At 44.8% G+C, this 26,461-nt stretch overlaps 2 protein-coding genes across 3 annotated transcripts in view; both read left to right on the top strand.

The window, feature by feature from the left end:
* LOC135220927 (uncharacterized) overlaps positions 1-26,461 on the top strand; it is a 241,443-nt gene that overhangs the window by 7,270 nt on the left and 207,712 nt on the right. The gene's annotated exons all lie outside the window — the stretch shown is intronic.
* LOC135220926 (ATP synthase subunit gamma, mitochondrial-like) overlaps positions 8,662-26,461 on the top strand; it is a 39,836-nt gene continuing 22,036 nt past the window's right edge. For both annotated transcript variants that reach the window (XM_064258579.1, XM_064258578.1), the window contains exons 1-3: positions 8,662-8,804; positions 22,812-22,998; positions 23,202-23,383. In XM_064258579.1, coding sequence (XP_064114649.1) covers positions 8,770-8,804; positions 22,812-22,998; positions 23,202-23,383 — 404 coding nt within the window. In that variant the 5' untranslated portion in view covers positions 8,662-8,769. The remainder of the gene's footprint in view (positions 8,805-22,811; positions 22,999-23,201; positions 23,384-26,461) is intronic.

Genomic DNA, 26,461 nt, shown 5'->3' with positions numbered 1-26,461 from the left:
AGAAGGACCTGGAGCTGAAGGGAATCTCCTTCAGTCTCTACTGCAGGGAATGAATATGAAGACATCCATGAGGAACCAACTAATTGAGAGAAGACAAGATACCTAGAAGAACTTGCCACTGGAGAGCTGGAGCAAGTGACAGTCCTTAATAGGATACTCTAGGTGGGAAGAAGATTGGACTTCTCTAGATTTACCACGATGCGTGGCTCTGACAAAGCTGGAGAAGTCTGTCCCTGTCGCGAACCAGTTTATCCCTGGAACTTGTTAAGACCAGCCAATTGTCAAGATATCTCAACAGGGAAATCCCCTGAGCATGAGCCCACGTCGTACAAGGGTAAAGACCCTCGTGAACACCTGGGGTGCTGTAGTCAAACTGAAGCAAAGGACCTTGAACTGGAAAACCTGCTCCCCAAGGCTGAAATGGAGGAACTTCTGGGATGAAGGGTGAATTGGAATCTTAAAGTAAGCATCCTTTAAGTCTATTAACAGCATGAAGATGTTCTCCTTTACCTGTAAGACTGTCTGGGGTGTCTCCATCCTAAACCTTTTCTTGATAAAGAGATTCAGTGTGGAAAGGTCTATCACTGGCCTTCAATCGGCCATGGCCTTTGGAGCCAGGAAGACTCAACTGTAGAACCCCGGGGAAGGATGATCTACCTTCTCTGATGCACCCTTGTCCATCATTTTCGACACCTGGAGAGTCAGGTGCTTCACAGAGCCTCGAGTGTACATCAAGTGCAGGAGAAGATGATTGGAGAGAGGAGGGGAGTCGAATGGAAGTAGATGCCTTACCCAAAAGACATCTAATACCCACTTCCGCTACGTGCAATTACCATTTGGCTCAATGGCCCACCAGGCATTCCCTCCCCCCCTCTATCAGTAACCTGACTGGCCCCTGTCCCTATCTCCCCCTCTCAAGTTTGGAAGAGCAAGGCTGAAAGGGATGTTGCTATGGCTGCTTCTTCATAGAAAGTGCTGGCTGGGAGGCTCTAGTTGAAGTCAATGGCTTAGAAGACTTCCCTGAAGGTGACTGCCTGTTCTGCCTTGGAGGTGGAGGAAGGGAATGAGCCTTTGATTTAGTGACTGCCAGCTGGACAAATTGATCATTGGTGTCAGCCTGCCGTCTGTCTATCGCAGGCTCCAACTGACTTCTAGGAAAGAGGAGTTGGGACTCTAGAAGGTCTACATCTAGGAGAGACAACAAGGACTCCAAGTCCACAGAACGAGCCACTTTAGAAAAGACTGCATCCCTTCTAATAAGGAGCCAGTTAGCCCACCAATTAGCGCTCAGATGTCCCAGGTATGAGATGGCCTTTGTGCCAGACTGAAGCAATCGAATGAAAGAAGGAGAGCTGACAGAGTTCATCTAGCAGAATGGGACGATGTTATCCTAGCCACTGCCAACAACCATAAGTCCAGCCAGTAGACAGTCTGAAAGGCAGAAGAACCAAGAGATTCCAAGGTAGAAGCCTCTTGAAAATATAAGGAAGGGCCCTCAGCTCTAACCTGATCCAGGGTCAAACCAGGATTCAGACAAATTGCTTCTGAATTAAGCTTTCTACTCATCAGCTGAACTAAACTAGTAGAGTAGTACTTCTTATGCTGAACAAGAGGAGGTTGGGAAGGTGCTTGAATGATTTATTGGAACAAAGAGAATTCTCCCGTCTTGAGACCAAAGATTTAACATGCTACAAAATTGATTTAGCATGCCCAGAACATGGTAGCTCAAATGAAGTCCTGACATCCTTCTTTGGGCCAAGCAAGGCCTCTATGCCTGTAGGGGCCATAAGAAACAGAGTATGAGTCCTGTCAGAAAGATTATTGAACTCACCAATGAGTTCAATAACCTCCATGTAAGAAGAAAGAAACTCCTGACTCTCCCCCTCTTGTGGGTCCTACAACGAAGCTCAAAGTCCTGAAGTAGATCGCTGAGAAAGATCCATATCACTCCCTCTGGCCATTGGAGAGCTCCTCCTGGAAGGATGAACATCAAATCTTCCTCTTGAAGGACTAAGTCCACGAATGAAGGAATGGGAGATTATGTCCACCTGTGCCAGAGGAGAATCATGTATGCAGCCATGCAGTGAATTACACACACGGTCGTGCGATAAATCACGTACATGGCTGTGCAACGAATCATGAACACGGCTGGCCATGTGATGGTGAACTTTATCACCAACCTGAGGGACCATCACCTTTGACTTCTTAATTGGAGCCTTGTCATCCTTACAACAAACTCGAACAGGTTGAGGAGTAGAACCAGCGAGAGGCTTTTGAGGAGAAGGGGGATGATCATCCTTCACAGGCATACAAATGTAAGAGAGAGAATCCCGTCCACATATGTGAAGAGGAGACTTGTCCATTAGGGGAAGGATATGAAATATCCCTCTCATCTCACTCCCAGAAGGCAAAACAAGGAAGTCCTCAATCCTCCAACATCTACACTAGAGCAAGGAGGTTGGTGCCGCAAAGGCAAAGGAGACGATAAAAGATAGTGATTTACGGCGTGTCCTTTTAGAGGTACCATGATATCTCCTATGAAAAGCAGTCCAGTTTGTCAACTACTATAGCCTGCAAGAACACATCCAATGGATCAGCAACTGTTTGGTATGACATAAGGAAGTCATGCGCCATGATGCTCACTGAAATCTCATCTTGTATAGGGATTTAATGTAATAATATATAATGAAACAATCCAGTTGTATTTACATAATAACGCTATAGTTTTAACAGCAGAATTGTCTACAGTATGGTCAATAGTCAAGTCATGAAATATGTATATCACCTCAGAAAACCACAATTTTTTAAAGTAAATTGTATTTTTCTAACTATGCAAACCATCGGTTCTTTACATTCAGTGAAGTTGAACTATTTTTAGAATTTATTCAGAACGACAGCCTTTAAAATATTTTTGTCCAACAGATTGAAGTTTTCATTCCATGAATATATGAAGCCAATATGTTGAAAAATGTTGGATCCCTGCTCATGTTTATATTAAATGAAATCACATACATCAGACAAAGGTACTACACCTATGATTACATAAATTATACCTTTTCCAGTCGGTGATTATTTACTATCTTAAATCCCAACATATTTTGTAAATGGCAGGCATTGTGGAATTGTAAATTAGAAAATTAAAAGTAAACCCAATGTTGGGTCATGGTGTTCATTCTGAAAGAAGGCCTCATTTAAGAAAATGAATCCTGTCTTTCAATTGGTCATGTGTTCAACCTATGGGTAATAGCTGATTAACCAACCCATGTGGCCTAAATCCAGAATGCTGAGCAACCCTTGTAATTGACTCTACGTGATAAAAGTATTAGAATGAGTACCTAAATCGACTTATGTATACTGTAACAAAGAAAAGCTGACCTCTGTTTATAGGACTGCAGCACACATTCAGTCCTTCGCCTTGAATCCTTACGGGCAGTCCCAGGTCATTGGCGTCTTGGTTAATGGCGATCTGGTTTTATAGCGCATGTCTAGCGCCATGAAATCGGCGATTTATAGCGCCATAACAGGCCAAGTTTGCTTATCAGTGAAGGTGCTGATAATAGAATTATGGTGCCATAGCATACCTAACAGAGGCGTCATTAACCAAAACTTGGTGCCACAAATTGCTGAGTTTCAGATTGGCGGTTCTTGTTATCAGCACCCCGTTGAGAATGGAACCCCTGCCGATAACTGGGGACTGCCTCTACATGGTTTTTGTCCTGTTATTAAGGCAGTTTGGAAACAATGAAAATTTATTCATGCCAGCATCAAGACTTGTTAGTTTAAAAATCCAGTCATTTCATCATACTACCAAGTGCGTCAAAATCTAATGCTTTATAATTCCAGTGCACATGCTTATGAGATAACTTGTTCGTAACGGTGAAACATAAGCCCGACTCAAACATCAGAGATTCAAAGCGGCACATGTAACAGGTGTATTACAACATTATTATGCTCAAGTCTTCACATTTCCTCCCACAGTCATCAAGTTTCACATTGTCCACGGAGTGATGGTGACAACTAGTTATTGTACATTGTTGTCACAGTTTCCATGTCATGCTGACGCACGAGAGGGTGTCGTTATGCCCTCTCAACTGACATAATATGATTATGGCAGATGTAAGTAGAAAATTCGATATACAGTGTTCATAATGACGTACGCGATATACTTGGCAACTCCTCAGTTTGCACAGAGGGATGTACAGTAGCCACATTGTGACATGTACGTCCCCAGCCATAAAAGGCAGCATTCAAGCTGCCTTTATTTTCAGATTTGATTTAAAAAAAAATAATGAAAAGGCATTTTCTATTTTAAGTAAAAATTTCGTTTTAGATTTTCAGTGTTCAGAGATACTTTGAGAATTTCATACATAGATAAATATGACACAATTCAACTCACAAACAAATGTGAGCCCCTCTGGCATGATCTGTATGGTATTGGTCTGCCACCTTGGTGGTTGCGAGTTCGATTCTCAGGGATTCCATTGAGGGGTCAGAGATGTGTATTTCTGGTGATAGAAGTTCATTCTCGATGTGGTTCGGAAGTCACGTAAAGCCCTAGGTCCTGTTGCTGAATAACCTCTGGTTCCATGCAACGTAAAAACAATACAAACACAAACAAGTGTGTTGGGTAATAAGATTGATATTTTAGAATTTCAAAGTTTATTTTTAAATTCACAAAGCAGTTTCAATTTAATTTTAAAAAGTATGTACAGGAATGTTCTATTGATCTCTTGTATATAATTGAATCTTGCCAGTCAAGTTGTCAACTATCAGATTCAAATATTGCTGGTCTTTCACAAGCTCTTGGTCCTCCATCTCATGCCTCTGTCAATGACTGGAATGGGAATAAGTGCCGAATTCTCACCGCCCACATTCCAACATGTTCATGTTACAGTTATGTACAACATAATGTTGTTGTGAATACTGGCATGTGTCTTATGTATGATGTAATTGCCTTAAATCAGTTGCCGTTCGCATAAAAACCGTTAAATGTGTACATGGCCTAGATCATCGGCGACATACTTGTATTACGATGTATGTCAGCATTCTCATCTTGATGTACGTAATGCTGTTGTAATTGCACTTTGCGTACATGGTACTGGTGTAATCAGCTTTTTTTTTTCTTCTTTTTTTTGTAGCCCGAGGTCTGCATCTAATGCCAAACCAAGCCATTATGCCAGTCACGGTCACGAATCACCAGTGTGTGATTCGGCTTCAGTCCCCTCATTAATACAGGCCTTGTTTTCTAAGCAGAGGAATCATTCATCATACCCCGGTGTCAGATTTACAACTCGTGCGACCAAGTTTGAATGTAAGCTAATAAATTTGTCCCCAACCGTGTACTATGCAGGAAGACTTTGAATTCGAGTTTCCAGAAATTTTCAAAGGCTGCCAAAGAGGTTTACTTGGTCACTGAGAGGACCTATACAAATTCTCTGCAGTTTCCACGCTAGGTAACTGTCTGCAGTTACCTCGTGTAGCTTGTTCTCCAAAATACCTTCTGATTATTTATGGTAATTAATGCAGAAAAGCACTTTTTCACTATAACACTGAATAATGATTTTGGCTGTACTCTTTCTCTAAAAGGGAAGGGAAGCCTACAATATACTAGTATACGTTATAAGACCCACGGTTTAGGTATATACCTAGACCGTGATAAGACCTAGGTATTCATGGAACAAATGTGGACAAGTATCCTTTTCAGCGTGGTCTGGGAATTTTATTCACGTCAAGGGAGACAAATGAAGGGAAATTTAAATACATAGTATTTAAAAAAAATATAAAATTAAACTCCGTACCCACAACCTATGGTAAGACTAGTGCACTAGGGCACTGTTTGAAAATATTATGGCAAGTAGTCTACTGTACTGCAATGACAAATGTAAATAATGCAAGAAAAGACAGTAACAGCAACTGATCTAGCATATTTTTCTAGTAAAATTTGAATTATATGGTAGTATATTGCTTTCAAGGATACTATAGTTCCCGCTCCATTGGCTAGTTAATCCCGAAATGAGTTTCAAAACAATGTTGCATCATGGGGATCCTTGTGTTGAAACGGACTCTTTCTCTGAGAGCAGCTCATATGAGCTAGAAGGGACAGATAACATATTCCCATTTAGCTACTGTAAACAGCGAAAGAGACGAGAGCTATAGGAAACTTAAGTTATAGACCTACATTACACAATGTTTAGAAGTAGTGTGATTATTTGCCGATGATAAGCATTTGTACTGTAGGCTGCTTGTTTACTAATGGTGAAAATATAAAGTACAAAATAAAGGATATAGAAAATACTTAGTACCATATGTCGGAACTGCAGAAAGAAAAGAAAGAAAATCTATATTTAAACTGTGTCCATACACATTTATAATTCAGGGGTAAACACAAAAACAGTAGTTACTATGTGTATTAAAGAAACAATACATTAAAACGACAGATTACCTAGATACTAAAGGCCTAATTGTATCTGGTCAGTAAGCAATGAGTCCCTTTGCTTGAGGGACGAGAATCTTGTTGGACATCCATCCAGACAGGGCTCAGAATGAACATGGGTGTCTTTGTAGCTATAAATACTACGTAATACAAGAATATGGAAATCATATCGCTAAAAACTTTTAAAATGTTAACCACAAATAGCATGTACTCTGCAGTATCTATAATTGTGCATTGTTTTTATTAACATAACAATTAAGAAATAGCCTACTAGGGCCCCAATGACTGCCCTCCATACACTACTTTTATGTTGGGTTCTATAGTGCAAATTACTCAATGAGACTATTGTACTTTTCCAGATTATTCCATAAAGCAGAAATTATAATCGAGAAGTTTTGGTAATTCCTTAACAATTTTATATCGTGATAATCGTTCACATAAAATATGCTCTTATAAAATTATTCTTGTTACTTTTATAATCTATATATGCTGGAGCATCATATGAAATGCAATATTGGCCTTTGCTACGTAGCTATCTGTAACACTTCTGTAACACAAGCTACCGGCTGTCAATTAATTACTTGACGTGAATGAAAATAATATGGTTTCAGAGGAAAAGTCAGCCAAATGTACGTCATCCTTCAAAGATACAAACAAACACCTCCATTTTTATTTATTTATTTTTTTTATTCAATCTGCTTGTTATGTACGAGCCTCTCCCTTTTCTATCTTCCCTTTCTACTGTATTATAATCCTTCACTTTCTCAATCTTTCTAGCTGATCCTCTTTGCTTCTTTCTTATACTCCCTTTCCTCTTCCTCACTCCCCACAGCCCCCTTTCCCCCCCCCCTTTTTTTTAACTTCTACTTCTCTGTTTCTTTCCTCATTCTTCCCTCCTTCCTACGGTTCCTCTTTGTTTCTGATTTCAACCCTTTCGATTCTCCTTACCATTCTTTTATTCTCTTTTTCATTCTTTCTCATTTACTCCTTCCCTTCTTTTCTTATATTCCCTAACTTTTCCTCCTATTTGTTCTTCCTGCTAATCTTATTTTAATATTTCCCCCTTTTGGTTGCCCATATCAGGCCCGTACCCAGAATTTTTTTTAATGGGGGGGGGGGGCGGTGGTCTTTCCCCCCCCCCAAACTGGACCTTTTTTTCTATAAATGCCATTGCATATACTAGGTATACAAGAATAAATACTTGAAAATGTTACTTTTAGTTATATTAAGATGAAAAATTTGGTACGTGGTCTATATTCCCTTCTACCCGATTCTTTGGTTAACAGAATTTTTCTTATAATGTTGAAAGTTTGCACTGGAATTCAAGAATATTTCCTCAGTTTTATCGATTGGTTCATTTATGTTGTTAACAATGAGATGCATATTGCTTTATTTGTTGTTGTGTTATATACTTTGACTTAAAAAACAATAATAATTTATTTATTACTTTGTAAGTACGGTTAAATGAAAAGGATAGTCACTAAAAATATGGACTTCTAGAAATGGGGGGGGGGGGGACCAATCGACCAACTCCCCCTGGGAACTGGCCTGATATGCTCTTCCTTCCCCGTTTATTCCCTCTTATCTTCATCCCTTTCCCTTTTCTGACTTCTCATTCTTATTTCTTTCCATTTCTTCGTTCTAATCACCTTTTTAATAGCTCCTTTCATTTCTATTTTCTTATTATCTCTTTTCCTCCATCTCTTCATGTTTCTCTACCTCTTTCCTACCCAAGTCCGTCTTTGCCTAAATTTTCATATAGACTTTGTTCCTAGCCATCATATGAGAGAGAGAGGAGAGAGAGAGTAGAGAGTAGAGAGCAGAGATAGAGAGAGCGAGAGAGAGAGAGAGAAGAGAGAGGAAGAGAGAGGAGAGATTTTTTTAAAGAGAGAGAAATCAAGTTGGGGCACCTAGTTATATAACGTAAAGCTTACATAATATCATTGTGAAAAAAATCGCCATGTTAATTAGTCCTTTTGATTTCGTAGAGTAGAGATTTTGCACAATTGTAACCAAAAACTAGTTATAAGTAGGAATTAAGTTTTCTCTGAACCGTTCGTATTTCAATAATTTAGCAAATTCCCTTGAAATACAAAATAAAAGTTTTTTTTTTCTAAACCTTAACTCCGGCATATCCAAATAAGTATGGATAGACATATTCTATGTTCGATCTCACCGAAAAAGATAATTGATTCAACATTAGGAAGGTAAATATATTTGATCCTAAAAATAATCCCAACTTTGAATGTTGCGCTTTCCGATGCTTACCTATTCGTCCGAATTGCATTGTGGGCCCTTGACGGTGTCGATGGTGGACCGTCTACTGCTATAGAAGGATGTTCCGGCGGGCCACCCTATTAGTTCCCTACAAGTGAGAATTTTATTGTTTAAGTTGTTCGCAATAGTTTGTGAAGGGTTGGAAGTGGTAGATGTTTGTTGTGTCTGTAATTGGTATGTGAGTTGTTTAAACTAATTTCGAAGGTTGAGGTAACCGAGAGAAAATGGCTCTGCCAAAACAATCGGCCGGCTATCAGCTGATCGACGGTCGGCAACCTAGATTCCTTGACAACTTATGAATCAATTTTTGTTGTTCGTCTCATCATCTAATTTGAAGTGCTAGTACCAGAAGTAACGTAGACATTTCAGAATGTTTTGCGTCTTTTATTGGTTAATATTATTCCGATAGGCTTAAGCTGTTTGTACGGTAGATTGGTAGCTGTCGGCACAGGCTACCTTGCGTAGGTCTATAGGTACTCGGCAATTTATTTTTTTCCAATACCTAGGCTCCTATACCTATGTATTTGAGAGTGATACAACAGACGAACGTTAAATGTCATGGTTAAGTTTTTGTACTGAACCTAAGCTAGGCCTACCCATTCTGGCCGGTTAGCAACCATGAGCGTAGGCCGATTGCTGTAAACCTTCCCTTTTTCGCATTAGTAAGAACTTAGGCTGCCGGACGTATGTATTAGTTTCAGACAGGTAATTATAAGCCCGCATTCCGTGGTACAGTAGACTACCTATATGGCAGTTGACGTTTTCCTATGTTATATTACCTGCTGAACAAGAATTTAGGGTAAAAAACCGCAGGGTACAGAGTGGACCATGTACGATCAGCGTGAACAATCCCAAAAAAAGTACATAGGGCTAACGCGTCCTGACATCGGAGATGGGCATCAGTTGCTACTTGTTGTTGGTGAGAAACGGAGCTAAAGACCTCTACTCTCTTTTCGAAGTAAGTATTTAAGGCCAAATTTAAAGCATTAAACAGAGGGTAGTGAAAAGGGTGTCCAACGCAGTGCAAATCTCACTAAAACGCGTTCAACATTTATACTTACAACTCGAAATATTTAGAAGATTGACGCCATCTCAATGTTTACGGAGTCGCTTGTGTCAATAAACTAACCATTTCCTGTGATAAATCCTCATATCACTTGTACCCACAGACGCTGGGGCACTTTCATCACAACAATTGGAAAACGGCCCCTCACCGAGTAAACAACTGTTTTGGTAGAAGACGACGACGAAGCGTGCACTTCGATAATTTTTAAAATAAATAGTAAAACATCAATATTTTACATATTTATGATCATTAATTTGAAAATATTCGTTATTGAAAAAGTAACTCGATTCTGACTCAAATTTAAGTAATTATTTTTTGGAATTAGAACTTTCTTTTAAGTCCTGCATTATGACGTCACGACATCTTGACTTTCGTACCTATTGTAAATAATTGCTTTACTCAACTTTCTTGCAGAACAGTTTACCAGTTATTCATGCAGATTATCAGCTCTTCATGTATTTGTTATAATCGTAATGCGCATATATATCTTTATTATTTACTTTTTTGGATATATGAAGATGTTTTACTGCCGGATTATTGCCGTAGTGTGACGCAATCATTTTCGGTCCCTGGGCCTCTGTTTTCGCACCATAAGAAATTATGGGGCCGAATTTGCAATGACCAGAAAGTCGTTAAAAGAGGAAAGTTAGCATTGAGGGGCATATGTTTTGATTGAGAAAAATACAAATTTATTCAATAGCTAGCTTGTAAAAAATACTTTATTACAAAAAACTTGATTTACAACTAAGCAGTATTACAAAAAACTTGATTGACAACTAAGCAGGATACCTACTATGGGATCAGCGACAGTGCAAGCACGTTTTTGGGCAATACCTATTTCTGTAACGAACACTCGTATCAGAAAGAGATTTTGCTATAGTGCATTACACCCAGTGCCGTAATTTATAAGGGTATCGTGAATCACTAATTGTAAAGAATAACGACACTTGTCTTTGTACCAAGAGACAAAAACTCCATTATGCAGAAATGGATACGAACACGCGTAAAAAGCTCCACCTACCCTCTCCCCCCCCTCCACTGCCATCCCTTTCCTTCTTTGTTCCTTTGCCTTCCTTTCTCTCTCTCTCTCTCTCTCTCTCTCTCTCTCTCTCTCTCTCTGTTGCCAATCGGTATGTGTTTGACCCTCCAAACTGGGTATAAGACTACACACAAAACGTTGAAATTGGTGAAATTAGGCTATTTATTGGAAGTATATATACATAAGTATTAAAGCAATTTTATCATTATTGCATTACTATGACAACTAGAATTCATGGAAGCTGTTTATAATAATGAATTGGCGTATGTGTGAAAGCCTCCACTAATGTGGCAACGATGATTTTGCCATTCTTAGCATGCAAACATTAAAGGTTACATTTATTTCTGGCATATGGTTATTAAAGAAATTCAAAATACTAACTAATATAGACTGAAATCAATGAAAAGTGCTAGCAAAAACAAAAAAGCAAAAAAAAAAAAAAATATGTATATAATCCACTTATCCGTAGTAGTTCCTCTATGGTTTTCGGCAGCCAGATGTATGACGAGGTTAGAAACATTGGATTGTATCTACTTTAGAAATATCTGTAATTTTTCGGGGTAATTTGGTTGCAAAAAAGGGATAATATACATGAATTAAATTAAAATTTTTAAATAAAGTAAATTCAAACTAAATAACGAGTAAAGTAAACAATTTAGGGAATAAAACTGCAGTTTCGTCGTCTGCTGTTCGTAACTGTTTGTGATGCGTGCGCTTAGGAACCAGGAACAGCAACTTGTTTAAAGTGTAATGTGGAGTGAATTGAGACCAAAATGTGTATAATAACAATCAAATAAGCACTGTGGAGTTTCAGTTGTGATGGCAGTAAGGATAAAAACCACCGATTACAAGGTAAGAATGAATTCAGTTCAAACCATGACCCTGGGAATAAAAAGTTTCATACTTTCAGTAATATAGGCAACAAAATGTTGTTTTATTGTGCTGATTACAACTGCTGCAATCTTGAGTAAGATCAATAAAAGTTACATTCATACGCTAACATTGTTCAAATGATTGCTGGGAAAGATGATTGTTGTCACTGATCAGAACCTGTACATCCCATGGTAGCCGCCATATTGGATTTCAAAACTGCCTTGAAAACATATTTTACGAAGAGCGTCGCATGCTTATTTTAGGTTGTATGGGGCTTTCGTATAGGGTAAAAAACCGCATGGTACAGGGGTGGACCATGTACGATCAATGTGTACAACCCCAAGAAAAGTACATTATAACGCGTCCTGACACCGGAGTAGAGGTCTTTAGCTCAGTTTCTCACCAACAAGAAGTTGCGTCTGATGCCCATCTTCGATGTCAGGACGCGTTATAATGTACTTTTTCTGGGGTTGTACACATTGATCGTACATGGTCCACCCCTGTCCACCATGATAAGGGTTGGTAGTCCCTGGTGTTTCCCCCTAAAGTAATATTTATACGAGGGGTGTGATGTACCAATGTACAGAGTTCAAAGGTAAATAAATTAGGGTAAACAATCACGGACGATCCATCGTCATCACGCTGGCCGGGTCTTAGTAGGGGGAAACACCAGCGAATACCAACCCTTATCACGGTGGGCAGGTCTTATTCACTCGATATTTAAATGGTGAAAAAAAAATACAATTACAACTCCAAGCATACCATTCAAAAGATTGAAGTTTCGTCAACAGGGGGGAAACACCAGCAACTACCAACCCTTATCACGGTGGACAGGTCTTATTCATTCTCAGCACTCATTTGAATAATGTTAGCGTATATATGTAACGTTTATTGATCTTACACAAGATTGCAGTTGTAATCAGCACAATAAAACATTTTATTGCCTATATTAGTGAAAGTACGAAACTTGTTATTCCCGGGGTCATGATTTGAACTGAATTCATTTTTACCTTGTAATGGTGGTTTTATCCTTACTGCCATCACAACTGAAACTCCACAGTGCTTATTTGATTGTAATTATACACATTATTAGTCTTAATCCACTCCAAATTGCACTTGAACTACTCTGTGGTTCCTGGTTCTTAAGCGCTCACTCCACAGACACAGATGCAGGCAGCACATGACTAGTAAACAGTTTGAGGTGCAAAGCTTTATTCCCTTAATTGTTTACTTTACTCAATATTTAGTTTAACTTTACTTCAAAAAGCTTATTTAATTCATGTCTATTATCCCTTTTTTGCAACCAAATTAACCCTGCAAAAGTACAGATATTTCTAAAGTAGATACAAGCAGACAATGTCAAAATGACTCATTGTTGCCAATTTAGTGAAGTTTCACACATACGCCGATGCATTTACAATGTTTCCATGAAATCTAGTTGTCATAGTAATGCAATAATGATAAACTTGCTCTAATATGTACATATACTACAAATAGATATGCTAATTTCACTTATTTCCCCGGTTTTGTGTAAGTCTTATACCCAATTTGGAGGGTAAACGCATACCATTTGGCAACGCTGATAACAATAGAAGAATGTGAACAACGCCGTTGGTACTGTTAACAGCAAAACTTGACATTTGAGTCAGGAATCTATTTACTTTTTCAACAATGAATATTTGAAAATTAATAATCATGAATATGTAAAAGAATTAATGCAATTCATGACATTATACTGCCGTTCAACTATTTATTTAAATAATTATCTAGTGCACGCTGCTGCTTCTACTAAAACATTGTAGTTTCCTTGGATAAGCTTCAGTTGGTGTCATTTTGACAGTTGTTGTGAAGAGAGTGCCCTAGTGTCTATGAGTACAAGTGGTGTCCAGATTTAGCACATGGAATGGAAAGTTTATTGACACAAGCGACTCCGCAAACATCGAGATGGTGTCAATCTTCAAAATTGTTGGTGTTATAAGTAAAAATTTCGAAAGCATCATGGAGGTATATTTGCACTGATAATGGCTAGACTTTCATTAACCTCTGTTTAATTTTAAAATATGACCTTAATTTTTAATTGTTCCGACACGGCATACAAACCTTCGGTCCTTTTACAATAGGAAGGTACTAGCGGCAGCTGGATAGGTCGTAAGCTTTTCGAACAAGGGGTTCGGTAGTTAACTGCTTGTCCGACAGGCGCGCGCGCGCGACTGGGAGGTAAACAAATCACTTTTGCTTTCGGCCTCACAGCGACGTGGACGTGTGTGTTCGACGCTCTCTGCCCGCTTCTCGTCGTTGCTTTCATGAGTATTTGGTTGTTGTTTGTTTGTGTGTGAACATTTGTAAGTACAATCATTTCCTCTCTTATTTCTTCAATTTTGAATTGATCAATAATGGAATCTCCACGCCTCGCTACCCCACGGAGACTATGCCCGGGTACCGAAGGGCGTAAATGCGGGAAGTTCCGATCTTTCCCGGAGATAGACCCTCATATTTTGTGTGCTCGGTGTCGGGGGCGCGAATGCACCCGAGCCGAGCCTTGTGATGTGTGTAATGATTGGTCGGAGGCGCAGTGGACTTTGTATGAGGGCAGGAAGAAGCGAAGGCCTGCAAAGGAGTCGTCGGAAAGCTCTCCCGCGACTCCTTTGGTGACGGACACTTCGTCTTCTTTCCTGCCGCCCGCTCAACTTCCATGTCTCGCGCCTTCCCCTTCGGGGGGGGTGTCTAGGTCCTTCTCTTCTCCTGACTTGTCTAGTGTGGAGGAGGGCGCTAGATACCCTGACGTCCAGTTGTACTCTGGGTCCTCTATCCGTTCGTCTTCGCGCGAGCGGGTAGAGGATCCCCCTAATCACCCGACTTTTGCCTCCTCAGGTGCGGTTGCCGCGAAGGATGACCTCGGACAGGTGTGGGCATCGTTGGGGTTGCAGGGCGTGCCGAGTGTCCAGGGGCTGCTCTACCATCTCGCTGGCGCCGTGGCGGTCACCCATGCAACGGTCTCGACCACCACCACGACCCTTACAACACCCGGCTACGCTTCACCTCCTCACCTGGTGTACACCCAGCACGCGGTCTCTGTGACACCCACTACATCGGTGCAGGGGCCAGTCGCCGTAACTCGGGGGAGTGTGATGCCGCCACCTGGGTTTGCCGTGCTGCCGCGACCGGACTTCGTGTGCCCGAAGAGCTCGCCCCTGGACCTCCCACCGGTACCTAGGATGTCTGTGCCGCTGGTTCGACCACCTGTACCGCCCACACAGTCTGCCGTACCTGCCGTGACCACCGCTGCTGTACCTGTACCTGCTCCTGCTGTCTCGTCTGCCGTTCCTGTGATGCTCGCACCTGCTGATGTTGTTCCTGTTCCTGGCGCCGCTGCTCCCGATTGCTGGTCTGTTCGGACAGGTACGTCCGGGCCTGTTGCTTCGGCAACAGCAGCCCCGGCTCCGTCCTGGATGACAGATCTGACGTCGGTCCTGAGGAGGTTGACGAAGAAGAAGAAGAAGAGGAGGAAGGTGTCGTCGTCGTCTTCATCGTCTTCTTCGTCGTCGTCGTCGTCTGCCGCCTCTTCCCCTTCTTCTTCTAAGGCTCCCCCGCCGAAGAAGAAGAAGGGCGCCTCCCCCCCCCCTAAGAAGTCTCCTTCGGGAACTTTCTGAGGGCCCGTTCTCGCTCTGGTGAGACGGGGGGTTCTTCCGCTGGTCGCCCTGCTCCTTCGGGAGCAGGACCCGTCTCTTCTCCCGCAAGGAAGAAGACTACGGGGACCAGAGGGGTGCCGGCTAACACCGGCACTTCCTCACCTGCTGTCAGTGGTTCGGCCACGGCAGCAGGGTCCGGCTCGGCCACTCGTTCGCGAGAGGTACCGAGTGTACGGTCGCCTACCAGCGACCGTGCAGCCAGGAACCAGACCTCTGAGTCCGCTCAGCGTCAGGTTCACGGCACGGAGCGGGAAGATGGTGACAGTCGCTCACGCGACTCTCACCAGGCCAGCTCTCGCTCTCGCTGCGAGCAGCTGGCTACCCGGGCGGACGTGACGGTCGATGACCGGCCACGGGCTGAGGCTGGGAAGAGGTCCCCCCGTTCGCGCGGCACCAGCCACGGCTGGTACCAGCGAACTACGCACGTGAGGATACGCACCGATCTCACCGTGACAGTGGAGCTCGCCGGTCGCCTGACCGTCGCTCTCACAGAGAGCGATCGGGTACGGCGACCAGCACCAGCTCCTCTGACACACGAGACCGGGGCCGCTGTTCTCGGTCCAGCCGTTCTCCACAGCGAGACGGCTCGACTAGGTCTGCAGCTCGATCGCCACCGCGTTGGCGATCGCCTGCAGTCCGCTCCAAGCCCCGCTGGTTCTACCAGCGAGCGAGGAGAGAGCGTCAGGTCTTCCTCTCCCATACCTTCAACCTCCTCAGGTTACACCGGGAGGGGCGAGGTATTGAGGAGTGATCGTGAGGGGTGCGCCCCATCAGGATCCCGCCGCGTCGTACGCACCAGGCTCGGTTCTCGGACCAGCCAGGTCGTACGCACAGGTGGTTGGAGGAGACCGAGAGGGGGCTGTCGCTGCTCCTCTCCTTGAGGAAGGAGGGGTCTCGGGAGGTGCTCCTGTTCGAGGACTGGACGGTCCAACTCCACAGGATGCAGTCACTCCTGAAGATCCAGAGGAATTTTGCCGAGGTTATTGCGCTGATCGTCAGCACAACGACCTCGGGGAAGGATCCGCCGCTCCCACCATCCGAGCCCACGTCCGGCTCGAGTCGTTCTGGGGCCCGAAGAGGGGGAACCCAGACCGACGGTGGGTTTGCCGCGGTTCGGAGCTTGCGGACTCAGTGCTGGACTTCAGGTTGAATCGCTTGTCTCCGGACAAGACGGTTCGCTCAAGTCTGGCAGGTCGAGCAAGCTGCTTCCACCTCCTCTGCTACGACAGCGGCGGTTTTTACGTGCCATCTGAAGACCCGATGCCGCCCAAACAGGTGAACCCGGAGTTAGCCAGGCTGACTCCGGTGTGTCTCTGCAGCAGCTCCTGTCCGAGAACCTGTGGTTCTCGCAGCAAGAGGCACTCGGCCTGGAATCTACCGCCATGGCAGCTTTCCAGGCCGTCTCCTGGCTAGATCTGTGGTCCCGTCTCAGTATCTAAAGGTCGCAGCCAACTCCGGGGGAATTTCTCCCGAAGATGACTCGGCCTTCAGGAGACTTTGCCAGTCTGGAGGAAGAGCCATCTCCTTCCTTGCCCACCAGACGGTGAACCTGTGGGCCAACCTGGTTCTCCGACGAAGGGACGCTGTCCTTTACTCGGGTTTCCAGGGCGGCCGGGCGTGAATGAAGCGGCGTTGGGACTTCGAAACGGACCTCTACGGAGTTCCACGTCTCTCTTCCCAGGAGGAGAGATGGTGGATGCTGCGGTGGACAGACGGCGCACTGACGACAGTGACCGTCTGGTTCACCAGGCAGTCTCGAAGGCTTCTGGGCAGCCTCGGACTGCGGCCAAGTCTAGAGCTCGGCTAGCGCTTCCTCGGCGGCTAAGACGGTTTGCTGCGTCGAAGGCCCCGAGGAATGACTCGTCTTCTTCAACTTCTGGCAAGGGGAGCCGTAACCAGCCATCCTCCCAGCCCTCCTCCATCCCGTGGAGCCTCTATGGGAAGAAGTCGAAGAAAGGGGGGAAACGTTTTTTTTTCAGGGACGGCGTTCCCCTCACCTGCTGCCGGAAGTGGCGGGGGTGCCTGGCCAGCCATTGGGCAAACATTGGCAGCGCTACGGCGCAGGCAGACCTGGATTGTAGATGTCTTCGGGGAGGGATATCTAGTACCCTTAGAATCTCGGCCACCCCTCACCTCCAACCGGGCTCAACAGCAAGTCGTACGTTCCAGGGTCATCGAAGGCGTTAGCCACTGAGGGACAGGAGATAAGACCATGCTGAGCAATAGAGCCGGTTAGAGATCGTCACGGAGCAGTCACCGGGCTTTTACAGTCGACTCTTCCTGGTGGAAAAAGTCTAGGAGAGGTGGGCGCCGGCGGTGATAGATCCTCTCGCCCCTGAACCAGGTTTGTTCGCCCAGGACCCGGTTCAAGATGGAGACGGGCACGCCAGTGCTCGGACTCCATCAGGGAGGAACGATTTCATGCTTACAGTGGATTGAAGGATGAGTATTTCCAAATACCCATCTCATCATTCCTGCAGAAAGTACCTCCGCTTTCATCCTCGACGGGCGGTGTAACATTTCAGGGCACTGTGCTTCGGTTCGCTCAACGCCCCACAGGTGGTTCACGCGAGTGTTCATCTGGTGTCTGCTTGGGCCCATTCGCACGGGTAGTATGAATGAGGTATCTCGAACGATTGGTTAGTTTCCTGGCGAGCTTCCCGCTCGCAGTTCTACAGGACAGGGATCGAACTGCTCGAGTTCTGCCACGATAGGGGATCGTGGTGAATTCGAAGAAGTCCGATCTCGAGCCCAAGAAGAGGATGAAGGTACCTGGTATGCTGAAATCGACACGGTAGCAGGGAGAGTCTTTCCCGCAGACCGCGGGATCAGCAGATTCAGGGGAGGCAGCCAACAGTTCCGTTCTCGCAGGACAGGCCAGCCCGCGATGGCAAGTCGTGATCCGGCGACACCTGTCGTCACTGAGAAGTTAGTCCCTCACGGGCGTCTTCACCCGCGGTTCTTCAGGGAGACTAAAGGAGGGCTGGTCAACCAGGCGACGGATCCCCCAAGCTTTCCAGTGTCCACTGACACAGGAGGGGTGAGGCAGGACCTAGCCTGGGGACCTGGACGAAAGGAACCTCTTAACGAGGAGTGCCCCTGCGCCACTCCCCCCGGGACATGCAGAGGTTCTCAGACGCCATCCGGCCGAGGGATGGGCCGCACACCGGAGGACGTTGCTGACTTCAGGAGTGTGGGACGAGAAGACAAGCACCTTAACATCAATGTCTGGAAATCAAGGCAGCGTTCCTCGCTCTCCAAGAAGTTCAAGGACCGCTTGATGGCGGGACACTCAGTGGTGTTGATTGTGCGGACAAACACCACGGTGGTGCCTACGTAAACAAACAGGGGGGACTAGTGTCTCTCCCGTTTTACCAGTTGACTCGGAGGTGCAGAGTGGGCGAGGCACACTCAATAGAGCGTCGGCACGCTACATTCAAGGGAAGAGGAATGTAGTAGCAGGGACACGCTCAGCCGTCGGGAATCAGGTGATAGGGACAGACATGGTCTCTTTTCTACACCAGGACGTGGCGGAAAGGCTCTTCCGACATGTGGGCTGACCAGTCGTGGGATCAGTTCCCACGGGCCAAACAGGAAGCTCCAGGTGTTCTTCTCGGGCCGTTGCCGGACCCATGGGCAATCCGCAGAGGACGCTCTTCAACACCAGGGGACAACCTCTTGCCTATGCTTTCCCCGTTCAAGCATGATTTGCAGGTGATCAGTCGAGCACTGGTCACCCGAATCTCAGGATGATCCTAGGGGCTCAAAATGTGCCACAGGCCTTTGGTTATCCGGACCTGCGCTTCGTCTAGCAGGCGAACGAGAGAGGATTCCACCTTGCACAACCTTCTTCCCCCTCCAGGCCACAGTTCGAGCTGGTACCACCGAGCAGTCAGTCCCTACGGTCTCCTAACGGCTGGCTGTTATCCACATCTCTTTGGCAGAACAGAGCTTTTCTCGTAGCGCAGCAACAGAGATGGCTGGGAAACGTCCGTCAGTCATCTGCAGCTGTGTACCAGGAAGTGGGCCGTCTTCTGTGGTTGGTGTCGTAGCGGGGTCTATCTCCTCTCAGAAGCCACTCTTCAGCAGGTAGCGGTTTCCTCGTTTTTCTTCGACGAGAGAAAGCTCTCTCAGTCCCCCACAGTCAAAGGATACAGAGCCGCCTTGGCGTAGTTTCCTGAAACTGAGGGGATTGGACATCTCGAACTCGTTTCGAGATATCCTTGCTTATGAGGAGCTTCGAAAGGTTTGCCCACCCAGGGAATCAGGCCCCTGCGTGGGATGTGACTCTCGTCTTAGGAGTCTGACTCGAACGCCGTTCGAGCCACTCCGAGAGTCGTCAGACGGGATTGACCCTCAAGACCCTCTTCTTGCTTGGCCCTGGCATCGGCGAAGGATAGTAGGGGAACTTCATGGTATTTCCTATGATGTACGACACTCCAGGGGATGGGATTTCTGTGACGCTCGATTTCGTCCCGAACTTCGTTGCAAAGACTCGAAACCCGGTCGATCCCTGAGGACAGGTTCGAGTAATTACACATTCCCTCCTATTGGACTTCACCGATAATGATGCGGATGAGATGCTGCTTTGTCTGTGAGGGCGCTACGGACGCACTCTGAAGAGGAACTCGACACCTCAAGACTGAGTGCGACGCCTCTTCGTTAGCACCGGGGTCACCAAGAAAGCGATATCCAAGAACACTCTTTCATTCTGCTGCGTGAGGGTATCAGGAGGCGTATTGAGGCTGATGGTAGTGACGACATCCGTACGATTCCGTCCGAGAGCTCACGAAAGTCAGAACGTATTGGCCCTCGGTGGCGTATCGTTAAGAAATTCTCCCGTGGGCAGGTCCTGAAGGCCAGGCGTGTCTGGTCTAACCAGACTACCATTTATGTCCTTCTACCTTCGGGATATTGGCCCACAGGTCCTTGGATACCTTTTCCTTGGGACCCGTGGTGGCTGCTCAACAAGTTGTGTGAGCTAACCCAGACCCCGCAGGATGAACAAGCATCGAAGGCCCTGGGTGACTGTGTGGATGGATTGGTGAGTGAGTGAGTGATGGCTCTCTCTTCCCATTCTTTTCCTTCCTCCTCTACCTGTGGGCAGAGGGCCACGGTTTCGTCACTACGCTGGATGAGGACGAGATGCAGGTGAGCTATTATGACCAGAGGCCCATCCTATCCCTTCTCAATGGGATAGGAGCAGAATATCCACACTTCTTCTACAAGGGGGGAAAAGAAAAGGGGATGCCTACAAGAGTCAAAACCCATGGACTTTATATTTTGCTCCTGTACAGGAACAAGTTCTTACATGCTGGTACGAAGGGATACGCATGCCTCTCTCTTAGTAACACTCGGTCCAGAGGTCTGACATGAATCCTGCGGTGCCACACCCGATCAATCGGGACAGAGGCTTGGATCCATCCCTCGCTCTACGACCAGGGAGGCTTTCCAAGGCTGGGCGAAACACCAGTCTGTTCACAAAAGACTCAGATTCCCAACCTACAAGAAGTGAGTCTTCCTATTGTAAACGGCACTCGGAAGGTTTGTTATTGCCGTGTCAGAACAAAATGCCACCAATTTGTCTAAAATTGATTTTTCCTAACTATACAAACTGAGGGTCCTTTTAACACATAGCCCCACCTAATGCCCCCCCTCACTCTGCAGTTTTTGCTTGGGCCAAAAAGCAAAAGTGATTTGTTTACCTACCAGTCAGCGCGCGCCTGTGGGACAAGCAGTAAAACTACCGAACCCCTTGTTCGAAAGCTTACGACCTTATCCAGCGCGCTCAGTCCTGCTATTGTAAAGGACCTCAGGTTTGTATAGTTAGGAAAAAAATAATGCAATTTTAGACAAAATTGTCATCTTTGGAAAAAAATACGTACTTCAAATGGATAGGAGAGGTCTCGAGCTGCTGCTCTCACCACCAATGGACTCGTGCCCTGGGCCCATCTCAGTGTCAGGAAGTGGTAAGTACTTTTCGAAGGGTGGATCCTCACACGGTGAAAATTGGATCAGCTAGTCCAGTCAGTTGTTTCCCTTGCATTGTATTGGTTCACATTATATTAATGGCAACTGTAAGGCGAATAGATCAGTTGTGTGAAGAGGAGAGATCTATCAGCATGCAAGCACCTCAGTGGTGTGGTTGGTATGGTGCTGGCCTACCACCTCGGTGGCCACGAGTTCGATTCTTGGGCAATCCATTGAGGTGTGAGAGACGTGGTTCGGAAGTCACATAAAGCCATTGGTCCTGTTTGCTGAATAATCACTGGTTCCACACAACGTAAAAACCCGTACAAACAAAAACAAACAAATCTATCAGCATGCTCTCTTTCATACTCACAGATAGACAGACAGAGATCTTAGCCATAGCTTCCAGACTTCCACAGCTAATTCATGAAAGATTTTGGAACAATACCATGGGTTTTCATAACCTTCATCAGGATTGCCACAAGTCCTACGCCTGGTGTCAGAGTTATCTTGAAATGTCCTGTCCCTAAGTTTTGAAAAGCATACAAATACAATTTTCAGTATAAAATCGCTGCTAAAAAGTGCAATGGCAAAAAAAGCATGCGGTGAGAATAATTGACAATTTTTTCATATATAAATTCAAGAAACACTTTCAGGAGGTGAACATATTTCAAATTTATTTTCACCGCGCAAATGGCGACACCTGTTGGCCTAAGGTTGAAAAGAGCTTGCGTTGAGAATAAGTGCTGAAATTATTTTCACTGCGGTGATAATATCCACTTCCATATTAAAATGACAAGTTTAGAATAGGGTAAAACACCGCTGTGCAGGCACTTGCACGGACTATTGAGCCATTTTTTCACTTAATATTTAATTGGTGAAACAACACTACAATTTAATATTTAAGCATACCGTTCAAAAGATTGAAGTTTCGTCAGCAAAATGAGATATATGAAACAGCCATACAAACTAAAATAAGCATGTGAGGTCTTCATGAAGTATGTTTTCAAGGGGCAGAAGGGTAGAGAGAGCAGTAGTAAAGTCAGTTAGTTTTTTTTTTTTTTGTTTTTAATCCAATATGGCATGGATGGTATCATCCTTTTAACAGCCAGGCATACACTGATGGACACGTCCTTCCCAGCCTTCCCAGCGCTCATTTGAACAATGTTTGTGTATCTATGTAATGTATACAATGTGTATGTTCAGAATTATTTTGAGGTTTCATTAAAAAATCTTAGGCCAGACAGTTTTGTAGAGAAATTTTAGTGGATTGGCAATTTAAAGGTTTGAGTTTTAAATGCACTCCTTTAATAGATTTGTAAATATTTAGGCCGCATGGATATTTAGTAAAAAAAAAAAATTCAATAATGCACTACTAGTCAATTTGTATCCTCTATGTAGTGCTGCCATTCACTGGAATAGTTTGAGATACTTTTGAGTTACTCTTGAATTTTACCTTTTCAGTGGGCAGCAGCAGGTGCGGGGGATGGCCACCCTTAAGGCCATTGCCCTTCGCCTCAAGTCTGTCAAGAACATCCAGAAAATTACACAATCCATGAAGATGGTGTCAGCTGCCAAATTTGCCAGGGCTGAAAGGGAACTAAAGCCAGCAAGACCATATGGTGCTGGAGCCACTGCTTTCTATGACAAGGTTGTGATAACTTTTGTAAATGTTCTTTCAAATATGAAGTAGTCGACATATTTTTTGTGAAAATGCTTTCAACAATCTTAAGAAAAAAAAAAAAACCCTCATTATGTAATTGTATGTGCTGTATTGTAAATTGTTTAGTTTTTTAATACTTGTTACAATAGTGTACAGTATAATCAAATTTATTGATTTATTTCTTGTGACAGGCTGAGGTGAAAGGTGAAGAAGATAAACCCACAGAATTGATTGTTGCTTGTAGCAGTGATCGTGGTTTGTGTGGTGGTATTCATTCCAGCATCTGCAAGCACATAAAAGCTCAGCTTGCTGATGATGCTTCAAAAGCTGCCATTCTTTGTATTGGAGACAAATCCCGTGCACAGCTGTCTCGGTAAGTTCTTGACCATTTACAGAGGTGGCATGCTCAGCAATATAGTACTTATATAGGTTTCTTTTTGGGCAGGAAGTCTATATCTCCTTGAAAGACTGCATTTTTATTTGTGATTGATGTTTAGCCAAAGACAGGGAAATTTAGAGATTCTTGTTAGTGGAGTGCAGCATTAAAATACATTTTTTATTGTAGTGTCTTCCCGAACAATTTAGAGCCGTGATTTCCACGAGCTGGCAGGATAATAAATTCAAATTTAGCGGCGCGGGCGCCAAACATGGTGGTGATGACGTCTCATATCCCTCACACTCGCGGGGGAGAACCAGGTACAACTGCCCAGCGTGGAATCCAATTTCTTTCCTGCCGGAGCGGAAGTGAAAAACCCCCCCCCCAATTTCGAGTGGTCGGTGCGATTCTTATTTCTCTCTTTTCTTGATGACTTTGCTTCGCTCTTTTCTTGTGGAATTGAATCTTCGGAATTGGTGAAGTTACTCTTTTTGGCGTGTTTTGTTATTTTGCGTTTATTGAGGGGGGGGGGGCGTTTTTGCCATGTCGGATTCTAGTCCGTCGGAGTTAGGGTTTTGCATCCAGGAGGTAAAACTAGATTATCCAAGTTAGAGTATGATTCTCACACTAAATGTGTTAAGTGTAGGGGACATGTTTGTTCAGCAGATCTCGAACATGTAAAACGAGTGGAGTGATTGGGACTGATTCTCAATGAAGTTTTTTAGTTCATACTCGGAGAAAATTAGCTTAAGACAGAATTAGAAAAGCAGCGCTTAGGGAAAGTAAGACTTAGCTCTGCTTTTTCGTCTTGCGATGCTTCTGTTCCTTCTGTTTCTCCTCAAATTGTGATGTCTCCTTTAAACTACACCTCATATTCCTCCTACTAATCCTACTTCTCCGGGCTTCCCGTGTAGTTTCTTCCGACACCATTGCCCAGTCTGGAATCAGAGGTTAGATCAGAAAATTTCGGTACTAGCGATAGGTTTTTGCACATGGTAATTTCAGTAAGACGTTTTGGAGAAGCGGCTTCAGGTAAGATGTATTGAGGGTGCGTATGTCTGTCTGACACGTTCATAGACAAAGGTCACTGTCCCAGCTCCCCCGCACCGGGGAGAAAGACCACTACCGGAAGTCCAAGGGAGTCGATAGGGATTTTGCCCACAGACAGGCGCCCTTTGTTGAGCGTTGCGCATCAACAGGGCCGGTATTAAAGCGTTGGAAAGGTGTTGCGGTTCAGACGCCTTAGAATGATTCAAGCGATTTCGTCTCCGGTATTAGGCGCGGCGCTCTTGGCGAGATTCGCCCCGTTTCGCGCTCCCTTAAAGAGGCGTTCAGGCGCGATTCTTCGCCTCCTCCAGTCAAGAGGTTAATAAGGAGCCTGAGAGTAGGGTTGCGCCGCGGCCGTTAGCGGCTAGTTCATCGCTCAATCTGTGGCCTTTTTCGGCTCCATCTACTAGTAGAATTGTGGTTTAGCGCTGTAGAAAGCTAGCAGTTCTAAGGGTGTTTCTTTAGGCAATTTTCGTCTGTTTAGCCTGATGGCCTATGTTTCGCCCGAATTCGGCGGCTCAGAACGAGGCGCAAGCTAGGTTTTTTCTGCCTCCTGATGAACATTTAGGCTCTTCCAAGCATACGTAACTGTTTTTGAATTCGTCTTCTGGCGCCTTTGCGCAAAGCATTTAGAGATGTTAAAACACTGGATGAATGGTCCAAGTGTGGTTCGAACCTTCAGATCCGGTTTTGTAGTTCCGTTCTAATTCTTCGGCTGGTATCGGAGAATGAAGAAAAAAGTAAGGAAGGAGGATTCTCTCATAACCTTCTGTTACTTCACGTCTCCCTTAGATTTATTCGGAATCTTATCCAGATTATTTTGAGAAAGCGGCTCCGCGCTCCCCAACTGTTCGACTTTTTTGGATGATGAGGAAAACTTCAGGACCCTCTATCCCAAAACTTGTTCTATCTAAAGCGGGTTAGACATTCGTGAAAAGAGGACTGAAAAGGATGTCTATGAAAAGAGACTTAGGGAAGGCTCTTTTTGCTTACCCTCCCTCTAAAGTTGCTTGTAAGAGGCTATAGGTTTTATGTAACTGGGGAAGCTCCTTCTCTGGGAGTTTTCTGCCTTCCTCCCAGGGAAGACTTCTCCAGTTAATCGGGACTCCTCTAGAGATCTGCTTTCGCCGCAGCGAAAGTTTTCTTTAAAGCGCTGAGTTGGGACCACGTTGGTAAAGAATCATTGAAACTTTTGGAAGTCTTTAGCTCCTGGAATTGGGGACTATGGCGCTTTAGCGGCCAAAAGATCGAAGATTGTCCTTCTCTTTCTCAGGAGTTAGCGGAGGATTGGATGGTGTTCTGTACTGTGCGGACAAATCCATTAGGGGATGGATGGATGAGTTTAGCTTCGCTCATCGCTTTGGTACCCTTAAGAAAAGGAACTTTGTGCTCCTTTGCTTCTAAAAGGGTTACTTCCCAACAGAGCTGCTCTCCTGTTTCGTCCGTTTGTGAAAGATAAACTCTTTCCAGACGATTTAGGTTGTCAATTTCGTTCTGCGCTAGATAAAGGAAATCTACTTCGGAATTTCTGGACAGTCTACTAAGAGACCTAAAGCTCCTGGGGAGACTGTGCCTCGGTTTTCCTCTGGCCAAGTGCCTTTTCGAGGGAGAAAAACCCAAGCGCTCTTTCGCCGCCGAAGTCGAATTTGCGACCTCAGTCTAAGGCCTCAGCCAAGGTAAAAAACTTCCAAATGAAAGCTCGGTTATTTCAGCACCAGTGGGGAGCCAGGACGGTATGTTTTTTGGGAGGGAATGGGAAAACAGAGGAGCAGAAGCCTGGGTAGTGCAAAGTACTAGTTCGGCTATCGTATTCCTCTCGTTTCATCTCCCTCGCTCTCACCTTGCCAAATTCCATTCCAGGCATAATCTCCGTGGCCTCAAGACAAATTCTGGCGCTGCCGCAGAAGTGGAAGCGGCTTTTCTCAAAGAAGCGATAGAACAGATAGAAGGGGATTTTCCTCCAGGCTCTTACAATCGCCTTCTTTTTGTAGTTCCCAAGTCATCAGGGGACTGGAGGCCGGTTTGGAT

Source organism: Macrobrachium nipponense, chromosome 2 (assembly GCF_015104395.2).
Source record: "Macrobrachium nipponense isolate FS-2020 chromosome 2, ASM1510439v2, whole genome shotgun sequence".
Taxonomy (NCBI): domain Eukaryota; kingdom Metazoa; phylum Arthropoda; class Malacostraca; order Decapoda; family Palaemonidae; genus Macrobrachium; species Macrobrachium nipponense.
Note: the sequence above shows the minus strand (reverse complement) of the source record. Positions and strands in the feature narration are given on the sequence as shown.